This window comes from Garra rufa, chromosome 3 (genome assembly GCF_049309525.1).
Source record: "Garra rufa chromosome 3, GarRuf1.0, whole genome shotgun sequence".
Lineage (NCBI taxonomy): Eukaryota > Metazoa > Chordata > Actinopteri > Cypriniformes > Cyprinidae > Garra > Garra rufa.
This window is the reverse complement of record NC_133363.1, coordinates 38,845,451-38,870,378: the sequence shown is the minus strand read 5'-3', so window position 1 is coordinate 38,870,378 and position 24,928 is coordinate 38,845,451. Positions and strand designations below refer to the sequence as shown.

Here is a 24,928-nt window from a genome sequence, read left to right as displayed (position 1 = left end):
GTGGACTTGTACTCTCATGTTTTGCTGACTTTGCTGACAGTTTTGATCTTCTCTGTCCAACAGTGGACAGAAGGAACACATCAAAGCTATTTGGTTCATTGAGGGAGTGAGCACCTTAGGCTCACTTATTATTTCTGAAAGAGAACTCAAACCAAGATAGAAAAGAGGCAAAAGAAAACAGAACAAGTGATGTAAAGAACTGAGACTATTATGGAGCTAAGCCTGATATGAATTAAATAAAAGAGAAAATAAAAAGGGATACATTAAGGAGAAGATAGAGATGTTGTGCAATTAGTAAAAAGTCAAATGTAATAATGTGATAAAAAAGCATCCGAGTATTAATCCATAAAGAATACTGTGAAAGCAATGAGTGAAGAGTTTACCCCAAAATATATTAAACACGTGAAATGCAAATATGGTAAATAGACCAACTAGAGAATTTATCATCATGTGGGTGTACAGGATAATATACATAATAGAGTAATTACTGTACTGTGTGCTCTCTTCAATATGCTCTTCACATCCTTCACCACCAAATTAAAACACTCATATGCACTTACTTTAGTGCCAGGATAATTATAGGTACAGCCTCAAGATCTTTCCTTTCTTTTTTCTGTATCCATTCTTTACAGTGCATCTCAAGAAAGGAATGGTGTACAATAAGGTCCAGTTATTAACATTAGTTAATGCTTTGGTCATCATGAAGAAGTACTTTTACAGCATTTGTTATTCTAGGTTAAAGCTTTTTTTAGCCATCCAAAAATAATTTTTAAGCAGGTACATAACCAGCCATCACAACGGTAAGCTAATAATAATAATGTGTCCTAATTTAATTGGTATTGGCAGGAACATTAATTTGCTTTTTAGATTAAAAGAACAACTTTTTGTATAAAATTTGAATGGTAGCCTATGACAATTAGAGATTAGACCGTACAGAAACTGAATTCTAATGCTAATACACACTATATATACATAGTCATGCAATGCTGATGTTGTTAACATGAACAATTTGAGAACAAAGTATAACAACAATAATTTGAACGGTTCGATGTAATATAAGCTAAGTGATCTTTTAATTTAATTACCATTAGTAGCACGATTTATTGCAATGTTTTTTTTCCCCTCATTTGGCCAGAACAAAAGTGGCAGACATGTTATATACTTCCAAGGCATAGAATCTCTGAATCCTATACAGTATCCACAATGGTGCTGACATCTGACAGCCACACATGCCTCAAAACATTAGATTCATCTGCGCTTAGGATAGCCTGGTAAAGTTAGTTTTAGATTTGATATTCGCCGGACATTCACTTTCGTTTGCCCCTGTTCTAGAGTGTAATCAGTCCTATAAATATACCACTACCACAATTACTACACAATTAATATGCAACAACTTTATATCAACATGAAAATATTATTTAAAAACCTGCTAAGCATATTGTAGCAGCAAATTTAAACCGGAGAAAGCTTTGACGTGCAATCACAGCACTTAAGACCTAAGGGACACAGCTAACATAAGTCCAGCGGACCGCCGGTGGCAAAGCAGCCGGCGCATCAGGAACAGAGATAGTGGAGACGCTCTGGTGGAGACGCTCTTCCGCGGGAAGGCGGCGGCGTCCACTATCTCGGTTGCCGAAGCGGCGGCAACCGCTATCTCTGTTCCTGATGCGGCGGCGACCGCTATTTCCGTTCCTGATGCGGCGGCGACCGCTATCTCTGTTCCTGATGCGGCGGCGACCACTATTTCTGTTCCTGATGCGGCGGCGACCGCTATTTCTGTTCCTGATGCGGCGGCGACCGCTATCTCTGTTCCTGATGCGGCGGCGACCGCTATCTCTGTTCCTGATGCGGCGGCGACCGCTATCTCTGTTCCTGATGCGGCGGCGACCGCTATCTCTGTTCCTGATGCGGCGGAGACCGCTATCTCTGTTCCTGATGCGGCGGCGACCGCTATTTCCGTTCCTGATGCGGCGGCGACCGCTATCTCTGTTCCTGATGCGGCGGCGACCGCTATTTCCATTCCTGATGCGGCGGCGACCGCTATTTCCATTCCTGATGCGGCGGCGACCGCTATCTCCGTTCCTGATGCGGCGGCGACCGCTATCTCTGTTCCTGATGCGGCGGCGACCGCTATCTCTGTTGCTGATGCGGCGGCGACCGCTATTTCCGTTCCTGATGCGGCGGCGACCGCTATCTCTGTTCCTGATGCGGCGGCGACCGCTATTTCCATTCCTGATGCGGCGGCGACCGCTATTTCCATTCCTGATGCGGCGGCGACCGCTATCTCTGTTCCTGATGCGGCGGCGACCGCTATTTCCATTCCTGATGCGGCGGCGACCGCTATCTCCGTTCCTGATGCGGCGGCGTCCGCTATCTCTGTTCCTGATGCGGCGGCGACCGCTATCTCTGTTCCTGATGCGGCGGCGACCGCTATCTCTGTTCCTGATGCGACGGCGTCCGCTATCTCTGTTCCTGATGCGGCGGCGTCCGCTATCTCTGTTCCTGACGCGGCAGCAACCGCTATCTCTGTTCCTGATGCGACGGCGTCCGCTATCTCTGTGCTCGAGGCGGCGGCGACAGCTATCTCTGTTCCTGATGCGGCAGCAACCGCTATCTCTGTTCCTGACGCGGCAGTGACGGTTCACTCTGTGCCCGAGGCGGCGGCGACCGCTATCTCTGTTCCTGATGCGGCAGCAACCGCTATCTCTGTTCCTGACGCGGCAGTGACCGTTCACTCTGTGCCCGAGGCGGCGGCAACCGCTATCTCTGTTCCTGATGCGGCGGCGACCGCTATCTCTGTTCCTGATGCGGCAGTGACCGTTCACTCTGTGCCCGAGGCGGTGGCGTCCGCTATCTCTGTTCCTGATGCGGCGGCGTCCGCTATCTCTGTTCCTGATTCGGCGGCGACCGCTATCTCTGTTCCTGACGCGGCAGTGACCGTTCACTCTGTGCCCGAGGCGGCGGCGTCCGCTATCTCTGTTCCTGATGCGGCAGTGACCGTTCACTCTGTGACCGAGGCGGCGGCGTCCGCTAACTCTGTTCCTGATGCGGCGGCGTCCGCTATCTCTGTTCCTGATGCGGCGGCGACCGCTATCTCTGTTCTTGATGCGGCGGCGACCGCTATCTCTGTTCCTGATGCGGCGGCGGCCGCTATCTCTGTTCCTAATGCGGCGGCGACCGCTGTCTCCGGTCTTGATGCGGCAGTGACCGTTCACTCTGTGCCCGAGGCGGCGGCGTCCGCTATCTCGGTTCCCGAAGCGGCGGCGACCGCTATCTCCGTTCCTGACGCGGCAGTGACCGCTCACTCTGTGCCCGAGGCGGCGGCGTCCGCTATCTCTGTTCCAGAAGCGGCGGCGACCGCTATCTCTGTTCCCGAAGCGGCTATGACCACGCACTCTGTGCCAGGGGCGGCGGTGCCCGCTAGCGTTCCTGTGGCAGCGAGGCCCGCTGACGTTTCTCTGGCGGCGATGCCCGCTGATGTTTCTCTGGCGGCGAGGCCAGCTCACGTTCCTCTGGTGGTGGTGTCCGCGGATGTTCCTCTGGCGGCTAGGCCAGCTCACGTTCCTCTGGTGGTGGTGTCCGCGGATGTTCCTCTGGCGGCGGTGCCCGCTCACTCTGTTCCAGAAGCGTCGGCGATGCCAGCTCTAGTTCCTCTGGCGGCGGTGCCCGCTCACGTTCCTCTGGCGGCGATGCCCGCTGATGTTCCTCTGGCGGCGGTGCCCGCTCACTCTGTTCCCGAAGCGGCAGCGATGCCAGCTCTAGTTCCTCTGGCGGCGGTGCCCGCTCACGTTCCTCTGGCGGCGATGCCCGCTGATGTTCCTCTGGCGGCGGTGCCCGCTGACGTTCCTCTGGCGGCGCTGCCCGCTCACGTTTTTCCTGAGTTCGGTCACGCCCTGCCCGAGCTCCCAAGCCCTACGCTGGTCTCACCCAGTCTCCCGGAACTCTTGTCTCCGGCCCTGCTGCCGCTGCAGGTCTGGCCCACCATCCCTCCCCCTGTTTCACCAGTCCCCCGTTCCACCTCCCTCCAGACTTGTTTCGGCCTCAGGGAACATCTGGTATCCGTTCCATAGAGAGGGTGTACTGTCATGACTCTGGGCTGCAGCTTTTCCCTCAGCCACCTGAGGTCGCTGTTTCCCCTTCCCTTGCACTGCACTTCCCTGATTGTATACACCTGTCTTGATTATGTCACCTGTTTCTCCCACAGCTGTTCACTATTACCACAGTCTTTATAATCTCCATTCTCCCACCACTCTTTTGAGTCTGCATTGTTTCTTGTCTTCTGTTCTGTCTGTCTACTCTGTGTTCTTGAAATCCTGGCTCATGATCGTGTTCCTTGTTCTGTTTATTTAGTATTTCAGTTTATTACGTTTTGTGCCGTGTTGGCCTTTTGTTTTGTTTTGAGTCCTTACTTGCATCTGGACCCAGACCTCGTTCATCTCACACGTGACAGCTCATCGTTACTCCAGCGGACCACCAGCGGCAGCCGCCGCTTTTCCGACAGTGGTCCGCTATCGGGCCGCTGGTTTATAATAAGTGTCCGCTGGCGGCCCACGGGTCGTATTAAACTTTAATCTAATATACTTGGATAGTTATAATTATAACTTTATATAATTATATACAATAATGAATCAAGTACACAACTCTTAATAACCAATGTAAGTTTATTAATAATACTAACATACATTTAAAAGCACAATTCTTAAGAATATGTTGAAATATTGACTACATACATTGAAAAAATGTATCAATAATTTGTAAATTAGGTTTATGTGTATATTATAAAAATAAATATATAAAAGAAAAATAAACTAAATATAAATATAAAAATAAATTAATTTAAATAAACTATAAACATAACTTTTTGAATAAATTAAGGTACACATATTATGATAAATATAAATATTTACAAATTACAAAATCAAATTACAAAATTTTGTATTATAAAACAAACTGTGTAACACATCTTGGATTTATTATTAACAAGATACATATTTGAAATATATACACATACATAGACACATATATATTTTCAGTAGAAAATTTACAAAATACCTTCATGAAACATGAACTTAACTGAATATCCTAATGATTTTTGGCATAAAATAAAAAATATATAATTTTGACCCATACAATGTATGTTTTGTCACTGCTACAAATATAGCTGTGCTACTTAAAGAATTTGTTCAAAAAATGTACAGATAATGTAGTCACCCCCTTGTCATCCAAGATGTTCATGTCTTTCTTTCTTCAGTCGTAAAGAAATTATGTTTATTGAGGAAAACTTTTCAAGATTTTATCCAAGTAGTGGACTTCAATGGTGGGGTTCGAACTTCCAAAATGCAGTATGCAGCTTCAAAGGGCTCTAAATTACCCCAGCCGAGAAATAAGGTTTTTATCTAGCGAAATGATCGGTTAATTTCTGTGCAATTGATATACTTTTTAACCTCAAATGCCTGTCTTGTCTAGGTCTGCCTGTTTTTTCTATTCCCATCTCATTTTCTCCTCCAATTTCAAAATCGTCCCGCATCACGGTAGAAGTACCAACCCAGTGTTTACAAAGTGAACTGTTATGAACCAGAATAAACAGTTCAGACAGAGCAAGCTGCATTAAACTGCATTTTGGAAGTTCACACTTAGAGATAATTCCTGAAATGTTTCCATCAAAAATATGATTTCTTTATGACTAAAAAAAGAAAGACATGAACATCATGGATGACAAGGGGGTGAGTACATTACCTGCAAATTTTTGTTCTGAAAGTGAACTAATAATTTAAGACTGGTTTTAATAACTATAAGATAACTTAAGTTATGTGTTCAAAGTCATGCTCAGTTAAACAGACAAACATTAAAGGGTAAGTCTGGTGAATTTAAATCCACTTTGTATTGTCACAAAATCTGTAATATGTAAATGAACAATATTCAGATGATGCATAACATTACTTGGCTGACAAATAAATAGGAACTTAAAGAAAGATTAAACATTGTTTGTTCACATATTAACATCATAGTAACAATACAAAGCAGGTTAAAAATCACCCAACTTGGTTTAAGGTGATGAATACAATACATATTATTTGTCAGTATGTATGTTTGTATGTCCATCTATAGCTGGTATCATCTGGAGTCTTAATGAGTGTTGCCAACATCTGAAGTCACCACAAGTGAGGCTGGATCCAAACTGTAGTAACACTGGGATGGGCAACCTGAAAGATAGAAACAGGATAACAGAAGAAGTATTAACATAGATGCTGTTCATATTATTTCAGGCAGAAGATGACCATGTGCATTTATTACTATTTCATCACTGGAGTACAACGTTATGAGATGTGTTATGTGAATGCTTGGCATGCATTTTTAATCTAGATTTAAACAGAGACAGTGTGCCATTAAACATTATCAGACATGTTCATTTGCTGCTAAAGAAACATTTCTGATTACTATAAATGTTCAGGATTCATTGTTAAATGCAAGAATGCATTCAATTGATGAGAAGTGAGAGTAAAGATTTCTGTTTCAAATAAACACTTCTTTTTTAACTCTGTATTCATCAACAAATTTTGAGAAAAACAAACAAAACATGAATAAGAAATCTTTCTTAAGCTGCAAATTAGATATTTCTGAATAATAATGTGACACTTAAGACTGGCCTAATGATGCTAAAAATTCAGATTTGATCACAGAAAGATACATTTTAACATCAGTCATTCATGTGTTGGATGTCAAAACCTTCTCTAAATAACTGTGCTTTCTTAGCTTACCCATGTTTCCTACATCTCTGTCAGCAGTTCCCTTCAGAAATTCAGATATCTTTGAGCTTCTCATCTGTCTTGGATTTACCCCTGAAACCACAAAACAATTTTTATCAATAATATTGTCACCATGAAAGATTTAATCACGTTTGAACTTTGAAGTTAACTATATTCAGTTAATTTGCGCTCAGTTTAGCGCACATTTTTAAGCTAAAAAAACTGCCCAACTCCAAAATCCACTGACAAATTGCCGGCAAAACCTTTACAAAGCTATTAAAACCTGCCATCTACATAATAAATAAGAGCTCAATATACAGAGTTGGCCTAACGTTACCTGGTCTGAATAAGAGTTGATATGCTAACGGACTTTTTCAAAATCACTAAACTATTTCTATAAAGTAAATATTCAACAGAAACATGTGAGTTAAAGGTAAGAAAAGTGTCAGGAGCGGTTTTATGTAATATTTGTGTGAATTTAGGAACTAAAGTTACCTGAAAACGGTGAAAACAGCAGCGAGAGACCGGTGTTGCAGCCAGCCTGTCAGTTGGTGTGTTTCCGCGCTGTTCCCATGGTTACTCCCTCCGCTGCAGTTTGAATGAGACTCAGTGCGCACGCATCATAACACGTCACAGTCACGCAGTATTTACATAAATAAACATGCAGAAGTAGACAACTAAATAATTTAATTATTATTAAACTTTAAATTTTAATCGTTTTGCAGTTATGTACTATGACCTATTTATCATGTAACAGCAACCCGCCCGTGATAGTGGGACAAAGTGGCACTTTTTAATTTTAGTTCTATAGATTTTTAAGAACATTCAAATTATTTATTTCATTTAAATAACATACTTTCAGTATTTTTATACTACATTTTGATAATCATTATAATTCAGTGCTTCAGATTCCTTTTTAACACAACATACAAGACCATCCGCTTGCCACTGGTGGACAGATGGAGGCCCAGCAGTGGCAAACCGCTGGTGGCTTGCCACCCAAAAAACGCCAGCAGACCGACAGCGTTTTTAGATTGGTCGGCTTGCCGACGGTGTGCCGACGGTGGTCCGACCGTGTTAAAGGAGAACTCCGGTGTGATTTTGACCTAAAGTGTATTGAATCATGATACCGAGTGTAAACGTACCTTGCGTATCTCATCTCGTCTTGTCCACTGCTGTCCGAAATCTGGGGTCAGTTAGCCGATGCTCACAACAGCTTGTCAATGAAAGTCATTGAGAACTTAGAAAAAGCACCGGTAGTTTATTTACAAGTAGATTTATACAGACAGTAACTGCAAGAAGTTTAGCGGCCGCCGCCATCTTAAATGTAGTCACGATAAGTCGAGTGTCGAGCACCAAGGAAACTACAACCTGATACGTTGATAAGCTGATAAATTCCTTGGTGCTCGACACTCGACTTATCGTGACTACATTTAAGATGGCGGCGGCCGCTAAACTTCTTGCAGTTACTGTCTGTATAAATCTACTTGTAAATAAACTACCGGTGCTTTTTCTAAGTTCTCAATGTCTCGTTTTAAATGTCAGGGCCCTTGGAAGTCTACCAATGAAGTGTGGAGCTACTTTGTGCCTCGTAAATGGCGTAAAACAGTGATTTATTTACATGGCTTCTTCGATGCCCTGTTGACTCTCATTGACAAGCTGTTGTGAGCATCGGCTAACTGACCCCAGATTTCGGACAGCAGTGGACAAGACGAGATGAGATACGCAAGGTACGTTTACACTCGGTATCATGATTCAATACACTTTAGGTCAAAATCACACCGGAGTTCTCCTTTAAGCCACTGAATTTGTGCCGCCCAAAAAACGCCGGCGGACCGCCAGGTCATTGTTTGCTGGGGACCGTCTGAAAATTTCGCCATCTGGGTTTAAACGTCCAATGTCTTTTAATTAAAGTGACTTAACATTTAAAATAAAACATTATCAAACTGTACAGCTTGTATTACTCATTGTGATTAGCTACAGGTGAATTTTTGTGAATATATTCTTTACTGTACATACTGTACACAATAACTCCTTGAAAACAATTACTGTAATTCACCAAAAGGGTTTTTTGATGTTCTAAAGGCTGTAGTATGTTTGTAGTTACAAGACAGACTTACTACAGGTGAGTTTTTGTGAATATCACCCTTACTGTACATACTGTACATAATTATAGCTAGAAAACAATTACTGTAATTCACCAAAAGGGTTTTTTAATGTTTTAAAGGCTGTAGTATGTTGTAGTTACAAGACTGACTTACTACAGGTGAATTTTTGTCAATATCACCCTTACTGTACATACTGTACATAATTATTGCTAGAAAACAATTACTGTAATTCACCAAAAGGTTTTTTGTTATGTTTTAAAGGCTGTAGTATGTTTGTAGTTACAAGACTGACTTACTACAGGTGATTTTTTGTCAATATCACCCTTACTGTACATACTGTACATAATTATTGCTAGAAAACAATTACTGTAATTCACCAAAAGAGTTTTATTATAACAATTTTTTAACAATTATTATGTACAGTATGTACAGTAAGGGTGATATTGACAAAAATTCACCTGTAGTAAGTCAGTCTTGTAACTACAAACATACTACAGCCTTTAAAACATTAAAAACCCTTTTGGTGAATTACAGTAATTGTTTTCTATGAATAATTATGTGCAGTATGTACAGTAAGGGTGATATTGACAAAAATTCACCTGTAGTAAGTCAGTCTTGTAACTACAAACATACTACAGCCTTTAAAACATTAAAAACCCCTTTTGGTGAATTACAGTAATTGTTTTCTAACAATTATTATGTACAGTATGTACAGTAAGGGTGATATTGGCAAAATTTGACCTGTAGTATGTTAGCCTTGTAACCACAAACATACTATAGCCTTTAAAACATTAAAAAACTAGACTTCGTTTTTTATGGTGAGGTAAATTTGCAGACGGTCCCTAAAACAGCCTAGGCGAATATCCACCGAATATCAAACCTAAAACTAACTTTACCCCGCTGCTGAAGCCCTGTGCTGATGCACAACCCATATAAATAAGTTTTGCAGGTTTCAAACAGAGATGCAGCAAAGAGGCAAAACTTATGCAGGTTTAATGTTAATTTCTGCAGATTCAGTACTAATACTTGTTTAGATTTTAGTTATAAATGACATAAATTAAAGGTTTACTCCACCCCAAAATGAAAATTTTGTCATTATTCACTTACCCCCATGTCGTTCCAAATCCGTAAGAGCTTCATTCGTCTTCGGATTTTGGATGAAAACTTGTAACTGTCCCATTGATCTTCAAGTAAATAACACTGTCAAGGCTCAAAAAAGACGTCGACAAAATAGTCCATCTGCCATCAGTGGTTCAACCATAATTTTTACGAAGCTACGAGAATACTTTTTGTACGCAAAGAAAACAAAAATAACACACACAGCTTACGCTGTTTGGATCCAGGGGATACTATGCAAAATGGCGCTATGGTGACACGGAGGAGACAAATTGTTGAATAAAGTGTTTTTTGTTTTCTTTGCTTACAAAAGTATTCTCGTAGCTTCCTAAAATTATGGCTGAACCACCAATGGCAGATGGACAGGGACAGCATACCCGGTTAAAAATGTCACAGCTCGCCACTGAAATATACAGTTAAGCCCGAAATTATTCATTTTTTTTTTTTTTTTGATTAGAAATTACACAGATGTCTTCCAGAAGATAATATGATGATGTACAAGAGGCATCATTGTGGAAATTTCATATTATTTACATTTGAACAAAAAGTGGCATGTCCAAAATTATTCATACCCTTCTTAATAATCAATAGAAAAGCTTTTATTTGCTATTACAGCAATCAAACGCTTCCTATAACTGCTGACCAGCTTTTTGCATGTCTCCACTGGTATTTTTGGCCATTTATCTTTAGCGATGAGTTCCAACTCTTTCAGGTTGGAGGATCTCCTTGCCATCACCCTGATCTTTAGCTCCCTCCACAGATTCTCAATTAGATTTAAGTCAGGATTCTGGTTGGGCCACTGCAAAACGTAAATGTTTTTGTCTGCTAACCATTTCTTCACCACTTTTGCTGTGTGTTTTGGGTCGTTGTCATGCTGAAATGTCCACTGGTCCCCAAGGCCAAGTTTCTCTGCAGACTGCCTGATGTTGTTGTTAAGAATTTTGATGTATTGCTCCTTTTTCATGGTGCCGTTTACTGTGATTAGGTTCCCTGGTCCACCTGCTGAAAAACACCCCCAAAACTTTAGGTTTCCACCACCATGTTTGACAGTGGGGATGGTGTTCTAAAGGTTGAAGGCTTCTCCTTTTTTACGCCAAATGAAGGCTACATCATTGTGACCAAACAATTCAACTTTTGTTTCATCTGGCCATTAAAAAGAAGACCAGAAGTCTTCTTCTTTGTCCAGATGAGCATTTGCAAAGGCCAAGCGGGCTTTTTGTGTGCCTTATCTGGAGAAGTGGTGTCCTCTTTGGTCTGCGTCCGTGGAACCCAGCGGTGTGCAGTGTCCGTTGGACTGTCTGCAATGAGATGTTGCCACCAGCAGAGCCAAGATTCATCAGGATGGCCTTGATGGTGATCCTTGGATTAATTTTTACCTCTCTCACTATCCTCCTGGCCAGCACAGGTGTCACTTTTGCCTTCCGACCACATCCTCTGAGATTTTTCACAGTGCGGAACAACTTATATTTTTAAATGATACTTTGCACTGTAGCCACTGGAACTTCAAAACATTTAGATATGGTCTTATAGCCCTTTCCTGACTTGTTAGCAGCGACAATGTGCAGCCGCAAGTCTTCAGTGAGCTCCTTTGTCTTAGCCATGACTGTCCACAAACCAACAGCAGAGAGATGTTGGGCTGTTTTTCACCTGTTGAGTTGATTAAACAGCGGTTCCCAATGAATCAGGGTAATTAGGATGCTTTAGAACAGCTTGGACTATTAGGAATGGTATAGAACTTTGGATTTTTCCATAGACTGTGACAGTTTGCAAAGGGTATGAATAATTTTGGACATGCCACTTTTTGTTCAAATGTAAATAAAAGCTGTTCAAATATTCAGAAGATTCAAGATGTTACATTGACATCCCCATGAATCTCTTACTGCAAGGGCTTTATCCAGAGCCACAGACATTATTACCATGCTATGGTTGAGTGCCGTCTCTTATGCCACACTCAGATGAGCTGGACCCTCTCAACACTGGAATCAGTCCTAAGGGGAAATTTGTAAGAGTTATTCTATTTTTTCATTCAGTTGATCCAGCTGTCCTCAATGGCCTTGAACTCATTTGATCCTTGCCTCCCCACCACAACCACAAAAAACAAACTCAGAATGTTTGACAATTTAGGTTTGAAACTGTGAGTTGAAGGTTTAAAGCTGTGATCTGGAATATATTCATTGTATTCCATTAATACTGAAAGTTCAATTCTGGTCAGTCTCAACACTGCACAAACACATCAAACTCAAAGGTGGATGATGTAGGAAATTATTCGAAAAGCAAAGCTCCACAATTGTTGGTTTTGATTCTGAGTGACACCTCAAGAAGACATTCAGCTTCAAACTACTGTCATGTTGTTTTGAAAATGTGTGTGTGTGTGTGTGTGTGTGTGTGTGTGTGTGTGTGTGTGTGTGTGTGTGTGTGTGTGTGTGTGTGTGTGTGTGTGTGTGTGTGTGTGTGCGTGTGTGTGTGTGTGTGTTTCAAGCAACCTTTAAAGTAGAGCTGAAGAGTCCAAGCTATTAGCACATCAGTTTATGTTTGAATTTAAGAAGTGGATAATGGATTTTTTTCCCTTTATTGTACTGAGGCTCTCACTACACTCTATTTATTTCCATATTGGCATTATCAGAGAGACAAGATGAGAGCTTTTCCTATTGTATCATTTGTCTAATCCATTCTCTTCATCTTTTGTTTTTGTCCTCTACATCTCTCTGCGAAACAACTGACTCCGCTGTTGCATATGTGTCTCAAGGAGGATCAGGATGTTGCCATGGAGACCCCTTATATTATGTTTTACCTCATATTTAACAGACTGAAGGGCTGAAAGGTTTGAGACTGTTACAACCTGAATGCAGCAAAATATGCATAGACAAAAACAACTTTCAGTTAGATTTATGTATGGAATAACCACAGAAAATCAGGGGAATTACATTTTTAATAATTTAATGAAGCCCATCTTCATTTCAATTTTTAAAGACTATTGCTTTGGGTATAAACTTGAATCACAAAAACATTAAAATCATTAAAACTGGACTGCCTTTGACAATTGAAATCATTTATCTGTTTCGACAATGCTTGCAAACTGGAAAACAGAGATACTGATGAAGTAGACTTATCTGCCAAAAATATACTAGTTAGTAGTTTGTGTGTCTTTAGCGCCCTCCTCAGGCAAATATGCAGATTACAAGTAAAATACATTTCATTCTTTGCTCAGCATGACAGTCATACATCTTATCCACCTTATTTTTCCGTATAAGAGCGGACGCGGTCATTTGTAAATTGAATGTGTCTGGCTTCCGGTCTTATCCGCATCCAACTATATTTTTCTGCTTGATATTACTGGCATCTTCCCATATTATTTTAATGTGTTATCTTAATCATGAACACAATGGTTTGTAGTGCAAACAGTTTTACCGTTTACTGCACTTTATGCGTTATGATTCTTTTTTCCTCACGGCGGCTTGTGAACTGGAAGTATCACACATTACTAGAAAACAGCTTACTTCCACATTCAAAAAGTAAGGTGGACACCATTTCTAATACACAGAGAAATTAATAGCCACATATGTAAGTATTAGTTTTGCAGGATCTATTTGAACTAACCAAACTCAACAAATTAAATGTTGGCTATTTTTAAAAATCCACTACAACAGGACATGATATGTTGTATATATTTATTGAATGGTTGCAGACCTTCTTTAAAAAGAGCAACAAGCCTCCACAATTATGCTGGTTCTAACTGTGGTAAAACCACTGCCATTCACAGTCTTGAGTTGTTCTCAAAATGATGCTGTTTGTGAAGTCAAGGAGTATCTTTACAATGTGTTTCTTTAGTTGGAAGCCAGAATCTCATCCACCCAGCCGCGGAGCTCAGTGACACGGGCGTACACATCAGGAATGCTGGTGTCACAACGGCTGCTTCCCCAGGACACAATACCCACCAGAGTCCAGACGTCACCCTTCTGACACACCAGAGGACCACCAGAGTCACCCTTAATGGACAGAAGGACAAGAGAGTTAGAGGAGAACATTAGAGGGGAAGAGAGGAAGTGAGGACGACAATAGTCTTACCATGCAAGAGGAGGCACCAGCAGCACCTGCACAAATCATTGTATCACGGATGTTGCTTTCCCAGTAGTTCATACAGTCCTGGTTGGACAGCAGAGGCAAAGCAACCTGCTGGAGCTCATTAGGGGTGAACAGAGCTACATAGAGAGAGAGAATACATTACAAACATTTACACTACCATCAAGTTTGGAATCAGTAAATGTTTTACTCTTTGAAAAGTAATTAATATTTTTAGTCAGCAAGGACAACTAATCAAGAATGACAGTAAAGACATTTATCATTTTAATAAATATTTCTGTTTCAAATAAATGCTGTTCCTTTGAACTTTTTCTGCATCAAAGAATCCTGAAAAACAGGATCATAGTTTCCACAAAAATACAAAGCACCACTGTTTTAAGCATTAATAATAAGCCCCAAATCAGCATATTAAAATGATTTCTAAAGAATCATGTGACACTAAAGACTGGAGCAATGATGCTGAAAATTCAGCTTTGCCATCATAGGACTAAAGTCATATTTTAAAAATATTAAATTAGAAAATACACTACCAGTCAAAAGTTTTTTATTTTTTTTTTTTAAAGAAGTCTCTTCTGTTCACCAAGCCTGCATTTATTTGATTCAAAGTACAGCAACATTTTGAAATATTTGTACTTTATAAAATAACTGTTTTCTATTTGAATATATTTTAAAATGTAATTTATTCCTGTGATTTCAAAGCTCAATTTTTTGAATCATTACTCCAGTCACATAATCCTTGAGAAATCATTCTAATATTCTGATTGGCTTCTTAAAAAAATGTTGAAAGCTGAGTAGCATTTTTTTTCAGGTTTCTTTTATGAACAGAAAGTTCAAAAGAATAGAGTTTAACTGTATTAAAAATCTTTTGTAACATTATACGTCTTTATTTAATTTCTATAATTTCTTCTCTGGCTCTAAGCTTTTGAATGGTATAGTGTATAATGTTACAAAAGCTTTTTATTTTATATAAATGCTGATCTTCGGTCTTTCTATTCATCAAAGAATCCTGAAAAAATGTACTCAACTGTTTTAAATATTGATATTAATAAAAATGTTTCTTGAACAGAAAATAAGAATATTAGAATGATTTTTGAAGGATCATGTGACACTGAAGACTGCAGTAGTGACACTGAAAATTTAGATTTGATCGCAGGAATAAATTACATTTTAAAATATATTCAAATAGAAAATAGCTATTTTAAATACTAAAAATATTTCAGAATTTTACTGTTTTTGCCATACTTCGGATCAAATAAACGCAGGCATGGTGAGTTTCTTTAAAAAAAACATGAACATCTCACTGTTCAAAAACTTTTGACTGGTAGTGTATTTATGTTAAATTGCAATAATATTTCACAATGTTACTGTTTTTTAACTGTGTTTCTGATCCAGAATCTAAATGCAGCTCTGCTGAGCAGAAAAGACTTCAAAAACATTTAAAAAATCTTACGTACACCAAACTTTTGAATAGCTGTGTACGTAATTAGAGCTCAATATTGTATGCTTTTTAGAAATATGACTTGATTTAAAAAAGGTAATGAGCTATGTATTATAGACTGTGATTATGTGTTAGTCAGATAACCAACCATTGTACTAGGTCACTCCCCAAGCAGAAGTCACACAGGTCATGCCAGGGGCAAATTCATCTGTAGTCTCAGCAAGACAAACAGTTGACACATGGGAGTTCAGTGAGACGGGTTCAGTCAGCTTGATCAAGGCAATATCATGCTCTATAGTGTTAGGGTTCCACTGAGGATGGGTGAACACCTAAAATTGAGGTTCAAAACACAGAAAAAGCAGTAAATAACAATGAAGAGAAATACAAAAAAAGGTCTGATATAAAGCTGTCACTGGGGAGATACCCTAAGGTACAAAACTTGAAATATATATCTTTGTGCCTCATTTACCACTTAAAGGTACATATTACTACTTTTTTGAAAGGATACTGCCCCAGTGACAGTTCTATTCCTTTCATTTCTGATTCTAAATATAGTATTCTAAATAATTAAGACATTGTTTAGATGACTTGTTGCACTGAAAAAATGACCATAAAGTTTTTTTAAAATGCTTTAAGTGTCCAGCTCTATGTATTGTTGAGCAACAGGTTTGAAGAGCCTCACTTTTGATACTCTCATGGTCTGCGTGTCCTCCTCGGTGTTGAGGCTTCCCTTGCTATGCTCTCCCAGAATCACACGATGACTAGTTCTGCAGATTAGCCACAGGGGTTAATAAATTCATGTTTATCCCGGCATTCATGCAAAGTTAACACGATAACTTAATTGTCTCACTCACCTCACATCGCAGTGAGCAGCAGTCACAACCCAGAACTCATTGATCAGAGAGCCACCACAGAAGTGGAAGCCAGTGAAGTCCTGTCATTTAAAAAACAAAATTTAGGAAAGATAGAAATTAAACTTTGTATGCTGTAAAGCAATTTTCAGACCACACAACAGAAATCTGAAAATGCAGATTTGAGTATTGCTAACACTAATACTGCACCTGCAGAGAGGCCTGCCAGGGCCAGGAGTGAGGCACTGCCTCCTCACCATTCACAATGCGAGCATAGCCACTGACAACTGGAGGAATGGCAGGAATGCCACAGCCTGAAGAAAAGAGGTGCAACGATAGTAGAGTATAAATATGCAAAGGGTATATTTTTTTTATAAATTGGTGACTACTGGTCTTTTTAGCAACTGTGACTATGACCCTTAAACTTAAAGATTATAAAAGAATCAGAAAAAAAAAAAAAACACTTCCTCACCATAGGCTGCACTAAAGAAAGCAACGTACGCAGGACAACAACCAGGAAAGACATTGTGCAGAAGACACAGAAATATTGATGGCAGAAAGACCTTTTTAACGCCAAACCATGGTTTCACTCATTCCAACGAGGACAGGACAAGCTGATGTTCTGGTCAAAGATTAACCCTGAGAGTCTGCATCAGCTGGTCTTCAGCTGTGCAGAATCCCATGATTTTACACCACTGTGTTTGAACACCGTCATGTTTAACATGCAAAGTACATTGAATTCTTTATAAACCAGGTAGTACTTCATGAATGTTCTGTTAAACACTGGCTTTTAAATCTTTTATTTAAAGTTCTTATATTATTTGTTGCTTAGGTTTTCTATTAGAAAACAAAATATAACGGAAAAATAACTGAATATATTAGCCAACTAATCTTTATCTGACATGTTCACATTTAATTTAACTTTTTTAACATGCGAAATAAACAAATATTTTAAGAGATAGCTCACCCAACAATGAAAAGTGTGTCATTATTCAGCATTCTTTCACAAAAGAAGATATTTTGAATTTTATTTTTGTACTGCCTCTACAGTTGAAGTCAATGCTCTATTTTTGTACAAAGAAATGATATATCAATTTTGTTTAAAGGTCACATGCAATACATGATTTTGAATGCTAGGCTATTCACTTTGGTGAAATCATGAACATGAAACATGAAATACTTTCATCCTATGCAATGCAATGCTGTATGCAAGAGGTTGAGATAACAGGTGTGAGAAAGTGACACGTTTACATAGTGCATGCATGTACTGCATGGGTCATTCAAACAACATTTTCTAAAAACTTAATGTTAAAAGTTTTGAATAGAGTTCAGTTCATTTTTTTTCTTTGTAATAGCATCTTGACATTTTCTAATCATAAAGCATATCTTTACTGGTTTTTTTTCATTCATCTTTATTATTGTTATATGCACTTTTTTTTTTTTTTTTTACAAAAAGATGTCAATAGCTTTTTATGCAATGAAATCTACTTTACAATAAGGTATCTTCTGTTAATATTAGCAAATGTATTAATTAACATGAACAATGAACAATATATTTATTACACTATTAATCTTTGTTAATGTTAGTTAATAAATAATTCATATTTTTTTGTTTTGTTCATGCTAGTTTACACAACTTGTGATTTTAATAATGCATTAGTAAATGCTGAAATAAAGATGAATAAATGCTGTAGAAGTATTGTTCATTCTCAGTTCATGTTAACCAATGTTGGAAACTAATGTTAACTAATGAACCTTATCGTAAAGTGTTACCAAAAACCACTATGTAACACCAATTACGCATTAATAAAAATAAAGGGAAAATTCATAACTAATGCTATAGTATTCAACATTGTTAACACCAGTGACATGAAATAAAGGGACATTTATATGTAATTATTGTATATATTTATTTATTCATTAGAGTTGCATTTTGTTTTACTTGCTTTTTAACTTGGGCAAACAAAAGATATTATAGGAGGGGATAAATGGGGGTTTTAGGCATCAACTTATCCATACGTGAAAGGTCAAAGTAAACGTGTCAGCATATTTCAAGAATGACTGATGTATGTTGCAAACTATGTAAACGTATGGGAAGGCCAGGTATATAAACCCCCAAGAGATTTTGGTAGACAGTCTGACTCAAAAATGGCTTTCATCTGGATTCTGTCATGCCTTGCTTTCTTTGGAACAGCCTATGGTATGTTGTTTTTTTAATTCTGTAAATTCTATTAAACATTTTAAATATGTGTCCATTTGGTACATAGCAGCCAAGGGCAGACGAGCATGCTTACATTTATATGAAAATTGCAACAAATGATGTTATATTTTTTCTTAAGGCTGTGGCGTTCCTGCCATCCCCCCTGTTATCACTGGCTACTCCAGGATTGTGAATGGTGAGGAGGCCGTGCCCCATTCCTGGTCCTGGCAGGTGTCTCTGCAGGTACAGAAATCTTCATTAACAGATGACATATGGGAAATATAAAGAAATGAAACAAAACAAACATCTAAGCTAAAAATCCTTTTATCTAAGGACTCCACTGGCTTCCACTTCTGTGGTGGCTCCCTGATTAGTGAATGGTGGGTTGTGACTGCAGCTCACTGCAACGTCAGGTAAGACATTATTAGAGATTACACTCTAATTAACATTATTTTTTTCTTTTGCTTTTTTTTTCTGTGCAATTTTGAAAGTAAAAAAGTAAAATCTTTGTTTTAGGACTACTCATCGTGTCATCCTTGGTGAGCATGATCGTTCCTCCAACGCTGAGCCCATTCAGACCATGACTATTGGCAAGGTATGTACACCTTTAATACTTATTGTTTAATGTTTAAACAAAGGGAAGGGAAAACTGCTATTAAATATTAAAACTGCTGCAGAGAATGCTGATGTGTCTGTATTTTCTTAATAAAGGTCTTCAAGCATCCTAACTTCAACATGTTCACCATCAACAACGACATCACGCTGATCAAGCTGGCCACTCCTGCTCAGCTCAACTCTCACGTGTCTCCTGTGTGCCTCGCCGAAACCACTGACGACTTCCCTGGAGGCATGAAGTGTGTGACCTCTGGATGGGGCCTGACCAAGTACAATGGTAGATTTCAGACTTTGCATGTCATTTATAACTTATAACATTTTATCATTTATTATTGTTTCAGTATTAAAAAAAAAATCAATCATTCTTTCAATTTGTTTTTAGCTCCTGATACCCCTGCCCTGCTTCAGCAGGCTGCTCTGCCTCTGCTGACTAATGATGACTGCAAGCGTCATTGGGGAACCAAGATCACCGATCTGATGATCTGTGCTGGAGCCTCTGGTGCTTCTTCTTGCATGGTAAATTTCTATTGATTTCACAGTTTAGCTCTCTATTTGTCAAGTTCTCGAAGATTGTAATGATCTGACTTACTTTTGCGTGTGTCAGGGTGACTCTGGTGGTCCTCTGGTCTGTGAGAAGAATGGAGTCTGGACTCTGGTGGGTATCGTGTCCTGGGGAAGCAGCGTCTGCTCAGTCAATTCACCTGGTGTGTACGCCCGTGTCACCAAACTCCGTGCCTGGGTTGACCAGACCATTGCTGCAAACTAAAGCACAATGTATATCTTGTGATCTTGGTCAATATGTTTATCAATAAAGATTTTTTTTTGAGAAAACAATACACTCCCTGCTTGTTCTTGTGTAACTTCAGTCATGGTGATTTAGAGTGGCTGCAGAATGCCACCAATGTGATTATGTATGTTTACAGTGCCTTGCGAAATATTCATACCCCTTCATTTTTTCACATTTTGTTATGTTGCTGCCTTATGTTAAACAGCTTTAATTACTTATTTTTCCACATCAATCTACACTCTATACACCATAATGGCAAAGCAAAAAAAAAAAAAAAAGTTTTTTAACAACTTTGCAAATTTATTAAAAATAAAAAAACTTAAATGAATGTATGAAGTATTCATACTCTTACCTAGGACAGTTGAAATTTAGCTCAGGAGCATTCATATTGCTGGTAGATGTTACCACACTTTGAGTGGAGTTAACCTGTGGCAAATTCAATTGAATGGGTATGATTTGGAAAGGCACACACATAATAATAAAAGGTCTAACAGCTGAAAATGCATATCAGAGCAAAAAACATGCCCTGAGGTAAAACAATAAAAAAATAAAACTGCCTGTAGAACTCAGAAACAGGATTGCATCAAGCCACATATCTGGGGATAAGTTCAGAAAAAATTCAGCTGCACTGAAAGTCCACAAAAGCATGTAGTCTCTGTTTCCCATAATGGAAGAAGTTTGAAACAACCAGGCCTCTTCCTAGAGCTTGCCTCCTGGCCAAACTGAGCAATTGATGGAGAAGGGCTTTGGTTATAGAGGTGACCAAGATTCTGATGGTCACTATAATTGAGCTCCATGATCATATGTGGAGATAGGAGAAATCTACAGAAGGAAAAACATCACGGCAACACTCCACCCATCTGGGCTTTATAGCAGTGTGGCAAGACTCAATCCTCTCCTAAGTGAAGACACATGAAAACACACTTGGAATTTGCTAAAAAGCACCTGAAGGACCCTTAGACTGTGAGAAACAAGATTTTCTGGTCTGGTGAACCTCAATTCCAAGCATCATGTATGAAGGAAACTAAACATTGTCATCACCTGGAGAGTACCATCCTAAAAGCTTTGCTGGCAGTAGCCTCAAGCTGCATACACCAGTATACGCTGTTTTATTAGCAGCCTCATCCGAGAAGAAGGAAAGCTCAACACAGCAAAATATAGAAATAGCCTTATTGAAAACCCAGTCCAGAGCATTCAGAACCTTAGTCTGGGCACAAGGTTCACGTTCTAACAGGACAATGACCCTAAGCACACAGCAAGAGTGGCGTATAGACAACTCTGTGAATGTCCTTGAGTGGTCCAGCCACAGCCTGGGCTTGAACCCAATCAAACATTTCCGGAGCTCATTCCTTCATTCCTTCATCCAAGCTGACAGAGCTTTAGAGGTGAAGAGAATTACAGGACCTGGGAATCAGTGCAGATGTGGACACACAGGCCTTGAAACTGAGAACACAGCTTTATCAGTGTGTATTAAAAAATACAACCAATTGGGTCAGAGTTATTAACATGATGACTTTTGAGAAATGTAAAAAATTAAAGAGCTGAATTCATTCAATACACTTATTTGACAGATGCAAAATATAAAACCCTCTAATTAAACTTCCAGGAAGTGTTTTGTGCAGTCTAATTAATAGAGGATATTACACAAAATGACACAATTTACACATGAAATATGTTTTCCGTTTCCACCACACAAGTATTATCAATAATCATTCATATGAAATGGAGGTTACAGGTACAGTTTTCTAAGAACTGTATTTCACAGTATTAGAACACTTTTCAATCACTGTGAATCTGAGAGAATTCAGCATTCAGCCTTTAATAGGTATTTGTTAGTATTTCCGCAGCTCAGTAAGGTGCTAGCAATGTCAAGGTTAAGGGTTTGATTTCTAGGGAATGCATGAACTGATAAAATGATCAAGTTTGATGGTTTGGTTGTAAACATAATTCACAGATGAAAGATTTATAGCTGATATAAAGCAACCAGAAGGAAGATGCATTATCTTTTGTATAGAGATGGAAAAAAAACGCTCATTTGCAAGGTGCACAATATCCCACAGTGGGGAGATAAGACATGCAGCGTATGAATAAGGGCAGAGTATATAAAGCCCTCAAAAGAGAAGACAACATTCAAGTGCAGCAATGGCCGTCTTGTGGATCCTCTCCTGTCTCGCCTTCTTTGGGGCAGCCTATGGTACGACACTGTTTTTTTAAATAATAAGATACTTATGAATAAGACTTTAAGTCTGGCTAAATTTTTATTAGATAGCCCTTCGAACGCATGACTCTGCTTAAACTGCTTCTGTGTTATTTTTTGGTCTGTCAGGCTGTGGCGTTCCTGCCATCCCCCCTGTTATTACTGGCTACTCCAGGATTGTGAATGGTGAGGAGGCAAGGCCTCACTCCTGGCCCTGGCAGGTGTCTCTGCAGGTAAAATCTGTGCCAATAACAATAGCTTTTAAATGCTAACTCAAAAGGTTTACTAATTTATTACATCATTTTACATTTATTACAGGACTTCACTGGTTTCCACTACTGCGGTGGCTCCCTGGTCAATGAGTGGTGGGTTGTGACTGCTGCTCACTGCGATCCCAGGTAAGACAGTATTAAAGGTGAAAACCTACAGTGTAACTTCACAATGTTTAGTCTGTAAGGATTATGTCTGCATTACATGTCCTGTTGCAAAAAGATTTTGGGTTATACAATTTTGATTATTTTGATTACAGGACCTCTGACCGCGTTGTCCTGGGTGAGCATGATCGTTCATCTAATGCTGAGTCCATTCAGACCATTAATGTTGGAAAGGTTTGTAGACCCTCAATATCTGTTATACTCAGTTTCATTTCCTACTGTTATGGCAGTGGTGGAGGCTACATTTAAATTCATTACATCAAAACATCATATGGACAATGAGTCATTCGTTCGACAGCTCTGAAAATATTTAAAATTACTATTCAGGACAACCTCAATCAGTGTACCAAATTATTGTTTTTTCTATCGACAGTTCATATGGCTGCCATAGACTCCTAACAATAACTTGGTGTTTGTATTACTGCATCACATTCACACTCACAACCTAGGTATAATATGACTTATTTTCCCTTAAGATTCAGCAGCAGATATCGTACCTGAGTGGAGACGGTCTTCTAACAGAAAACTGAGTAGAGCGTCCTCACAGACTGCTTCTTGAAAATCTGAATGCTTACCTGTCTTTCCATTGCCCACAGGCCATCAGGCACCCTAACTACAACAGCTTCACCATCAACAACGACATCCTCCTGGTCAAGCTGTCCTCTCCTGCTCAGCTCAACTCTCACGTGTCTCCTGTGTGCCTCGCCGAAACCACTGACGACTTCCCTGGAGGCATGAAGTGTGTGACCTCTGGATGGGGCCTGACCAGGTACAATGGTGAGTTTCAGATTTTTTATTTCATTTTAGCATTTGTATAATTTCGCATTTCCCCCCCAAATGTTTAATGTATATTTTAGCATATTATTTGTAGTTTAATAAGGTCAAACCTGAATTGAATTTGCTCTCTGTCCTGATTTATTTTCTGTTGAAAGTTTTTTAAAATCCTGCCATTCTGCCCTTTCAGCTGCTACTACCCCTCCCCTGCTCCAGCAGGCTGCTCTGCCTCTGCTGACCAACGATGAGTGCAAGACTCACTGGGGAAGCAACATCACCGACATCATGATCTGTGCTGGAGCCGCTGGTGCCTCCTCTTGCATGGTGAGCTGTCCCAAATTAATATATATGATTATTATTTTGTATTGTTTAAAATTTCTTTTTTATATGTATAGATAAATTATTTGATTACAAACTGTGCTTTCCAGGGTGATTCTGGTGGTCCTCTGGTCTGTGAGAAGAATGGAGTCTGGACTCTGGTGGGTATCGTGTCCTGGGGAAGCAGCGTCTGCTCAGTCAATTCACCTGGCGTGTACGCCCGTGTCACCAAACTCCGTGCCTGGGTTGACCAGACAATTGCTGCAAACTAAAGCACAATGTTTATACATTAGTTCTTGGTCACAGTGTTAATCAATAAAGTTTCATTTTTAGAAAACAAAAACTCCCTGTGTGTTCTTGTGTAGTAAAAAAAGAATTCTAACTTAAGTCAGAGTAATTTACAGTGGACAGTGGGCATTCAATGTGTTTGCAAAGTGATTAAATCTTATTGCATCACTTTAATAACTACAAATTGAGTAGAAAATTCTTTTTGAAATTAATTCTGAAATTTAAAAATAGCAATATAATGCAGGCTTTTATAGCTGGAGCACTTTGTGAACGTAAATGACAATGAATTGGGAAAAAAATAATTTATTTGTGTGTATGTAATGAATACTCACATGCCAAGAAAAGAAAGGCAAAATATTGATATTATATGATATAATGATATATATGATGATATATATGATATTAATTTTGCCACCTGTCATTCATTTGTTATCTATAATGGAATAATAAATAAAAAAGTTACTTTTTGTTATATATCAATTATGATAACAGTCTTGTCTTTTGTATAAATATACTGTTACTGCATAGAATATTTGAATATGTTGCTGAATTCTAACAAATTACACTGTATAACCACACATTAAATACAATAGCTTCGGACAGCTTTATCACATACACTGCCATTCAACATTTTGGGATCAGTAAGACTTGTAATGTATTTTTTTAAGAAATCTCTTCCGTACACCAAAGATGCATTTATTTAAACAAAAATATGAAAAAACAATAATACTGTGAAATATTATTGAAATTTAAAACAATAGTTTTCTTTTTTAATATACTTAAAATATAATTTATTAACGTAATGCAAAACTGAACTGTTCATTAGCATAAGTGTCAATTTTTCGAAATTGAGATTTATACAATCTGAAAGCTGAATAAATAAGCTTTCTATTGATGTATGATTTGTTAAGATAGGATAACAATTTGAATATCTTGAATCTGAGGGTGCAAAAAAAAAAAAAAAAAATCTAAATAT

At 39.0% G+C, this 24,928-nt stretch overlaps 3 protein-coding genes across 3 annotated transcripts; 2 read left to right on the top strand and 1 right to left on the bottom strand.

The window, feature by feature from the left end:
* Positions 1 to 13,624: 13,624 nt before the first annotated feature.
* LOC141331557 (chymotrypsin B-like) lies at positions 13,625 to 16,865 on the bottom strand. The gene is given in 7 exon segments (XM_073836607.1): positions 13,625 to 13,956; positions 14,036 to 14,169; positions 15,637 to 15,817; positions 16,171 to 16,255; positions 16,343 to 16,422; positions 16,550 to 16,653; positions 16,841 to 16,865. Coding segments are annotated over 7 exon segments (771 nt in total). The 3' UTR covers positions 13,625 to 13,794.
* Positions 16,866 to 18,884: 2,019 nt separating this feature from the next.
* Positions 18,885 to 19,928, top strand: LOC141331991 (chymotrypsin A-like). The gene is made up of 5 exons (XM_073837051.1): positions 18,885 to 18,952; positions 19,056 to 19,134; positions 19,251 to 19,431; positions 19,537 to 19,670; positions 19,759 to 19,928. Exons 2-5 carry the CDS (start codon positions 19,120 to 19,122, stop codon positions 19,918 to 19,920), a joined length of 492 nt encoding a protein of 163 aa, XP_073693152.1. The 5' UTR covers positions 18,885 to 18,952; positions 19,056 to 19,119; the 3' UTR covers positions 19,921 to 19,928.
* A 2,120-nt stretch (positions 19,929 to 22,048) lies between these two features.
* LOC141331990 (chymotrypsin A-like) lies at positions 22,049 to 24,007 on the top strand. The gene is made up of 7 exons (XM_073837050.1): positions 22,049 to 22,135; positions 22,268 to 22,371; positions 22,457 to 22,536; positions 22,668 to 22,746; positions 23,169 to 23,349; positions 23,537 to 23,670; positions 23,775 to 24,007. Exons 1-7 carry the CDS (start codon positions 22,084 to 22,086, stop codon positions 23,934 to 23,936), a joined length of 792 nt encoding a protein of 263 aa, XP_073693151.1. The 5' UTR covers positions 22,049 to 22,083; the 3' UTR covers positions 23,937 to 24,007.
* Positions 24,008 to 24,928: the final 921 nt, after the last annotated feature.

What these genes read in the sequence shown, in the direction of transcription:
- LOC141331991 (XM_073837051.1), top strand. An exon ending in GGGCCTGACCAAGTACAATG is followed by an intron (nt 19,432 to 19,536) that starts GTAGATTTCAGA and finishes ATTTGTTTTTAG; the next exon opens with CTCCTGATACCCCTGCCCTG. An exon ending in CTGGTGCTTCTTCTTGCATG is followed by an intron (nt 19,671 to 19,758) that starts GTAAATTTCTAT and finishes TGCGTGTGTCAG; the next exon opens with GGTGACTCTGGTGGTCCTCT.
- LOC141331990 (XM_073837050.1), top strand. Translation starts at nt 22,084, where the DNA reads ATGGCCGTCTTGTGGATCCTCTCCTGTCTCGCCTTCTTTGGGGCAGCC. An exon ending in CCTGGCAGGTGTCTCTGCAG is followed by an intron (nt 22,372 to 22,456) that starts GTAAAATCTGTG and finishes CATTTATTACAG; the next exon opens with GACTTCACTGGTTTCCACTA. An exon ending in CTGGTGCCTCCTCTTGCATG is followed by an intron (nt 23,671 to 23,774) that starts GTGAGCTGTCCC and finishes TGTGCTTTCCAG; the next exon opens with GGTGATTCTGGTGGTCCTCT.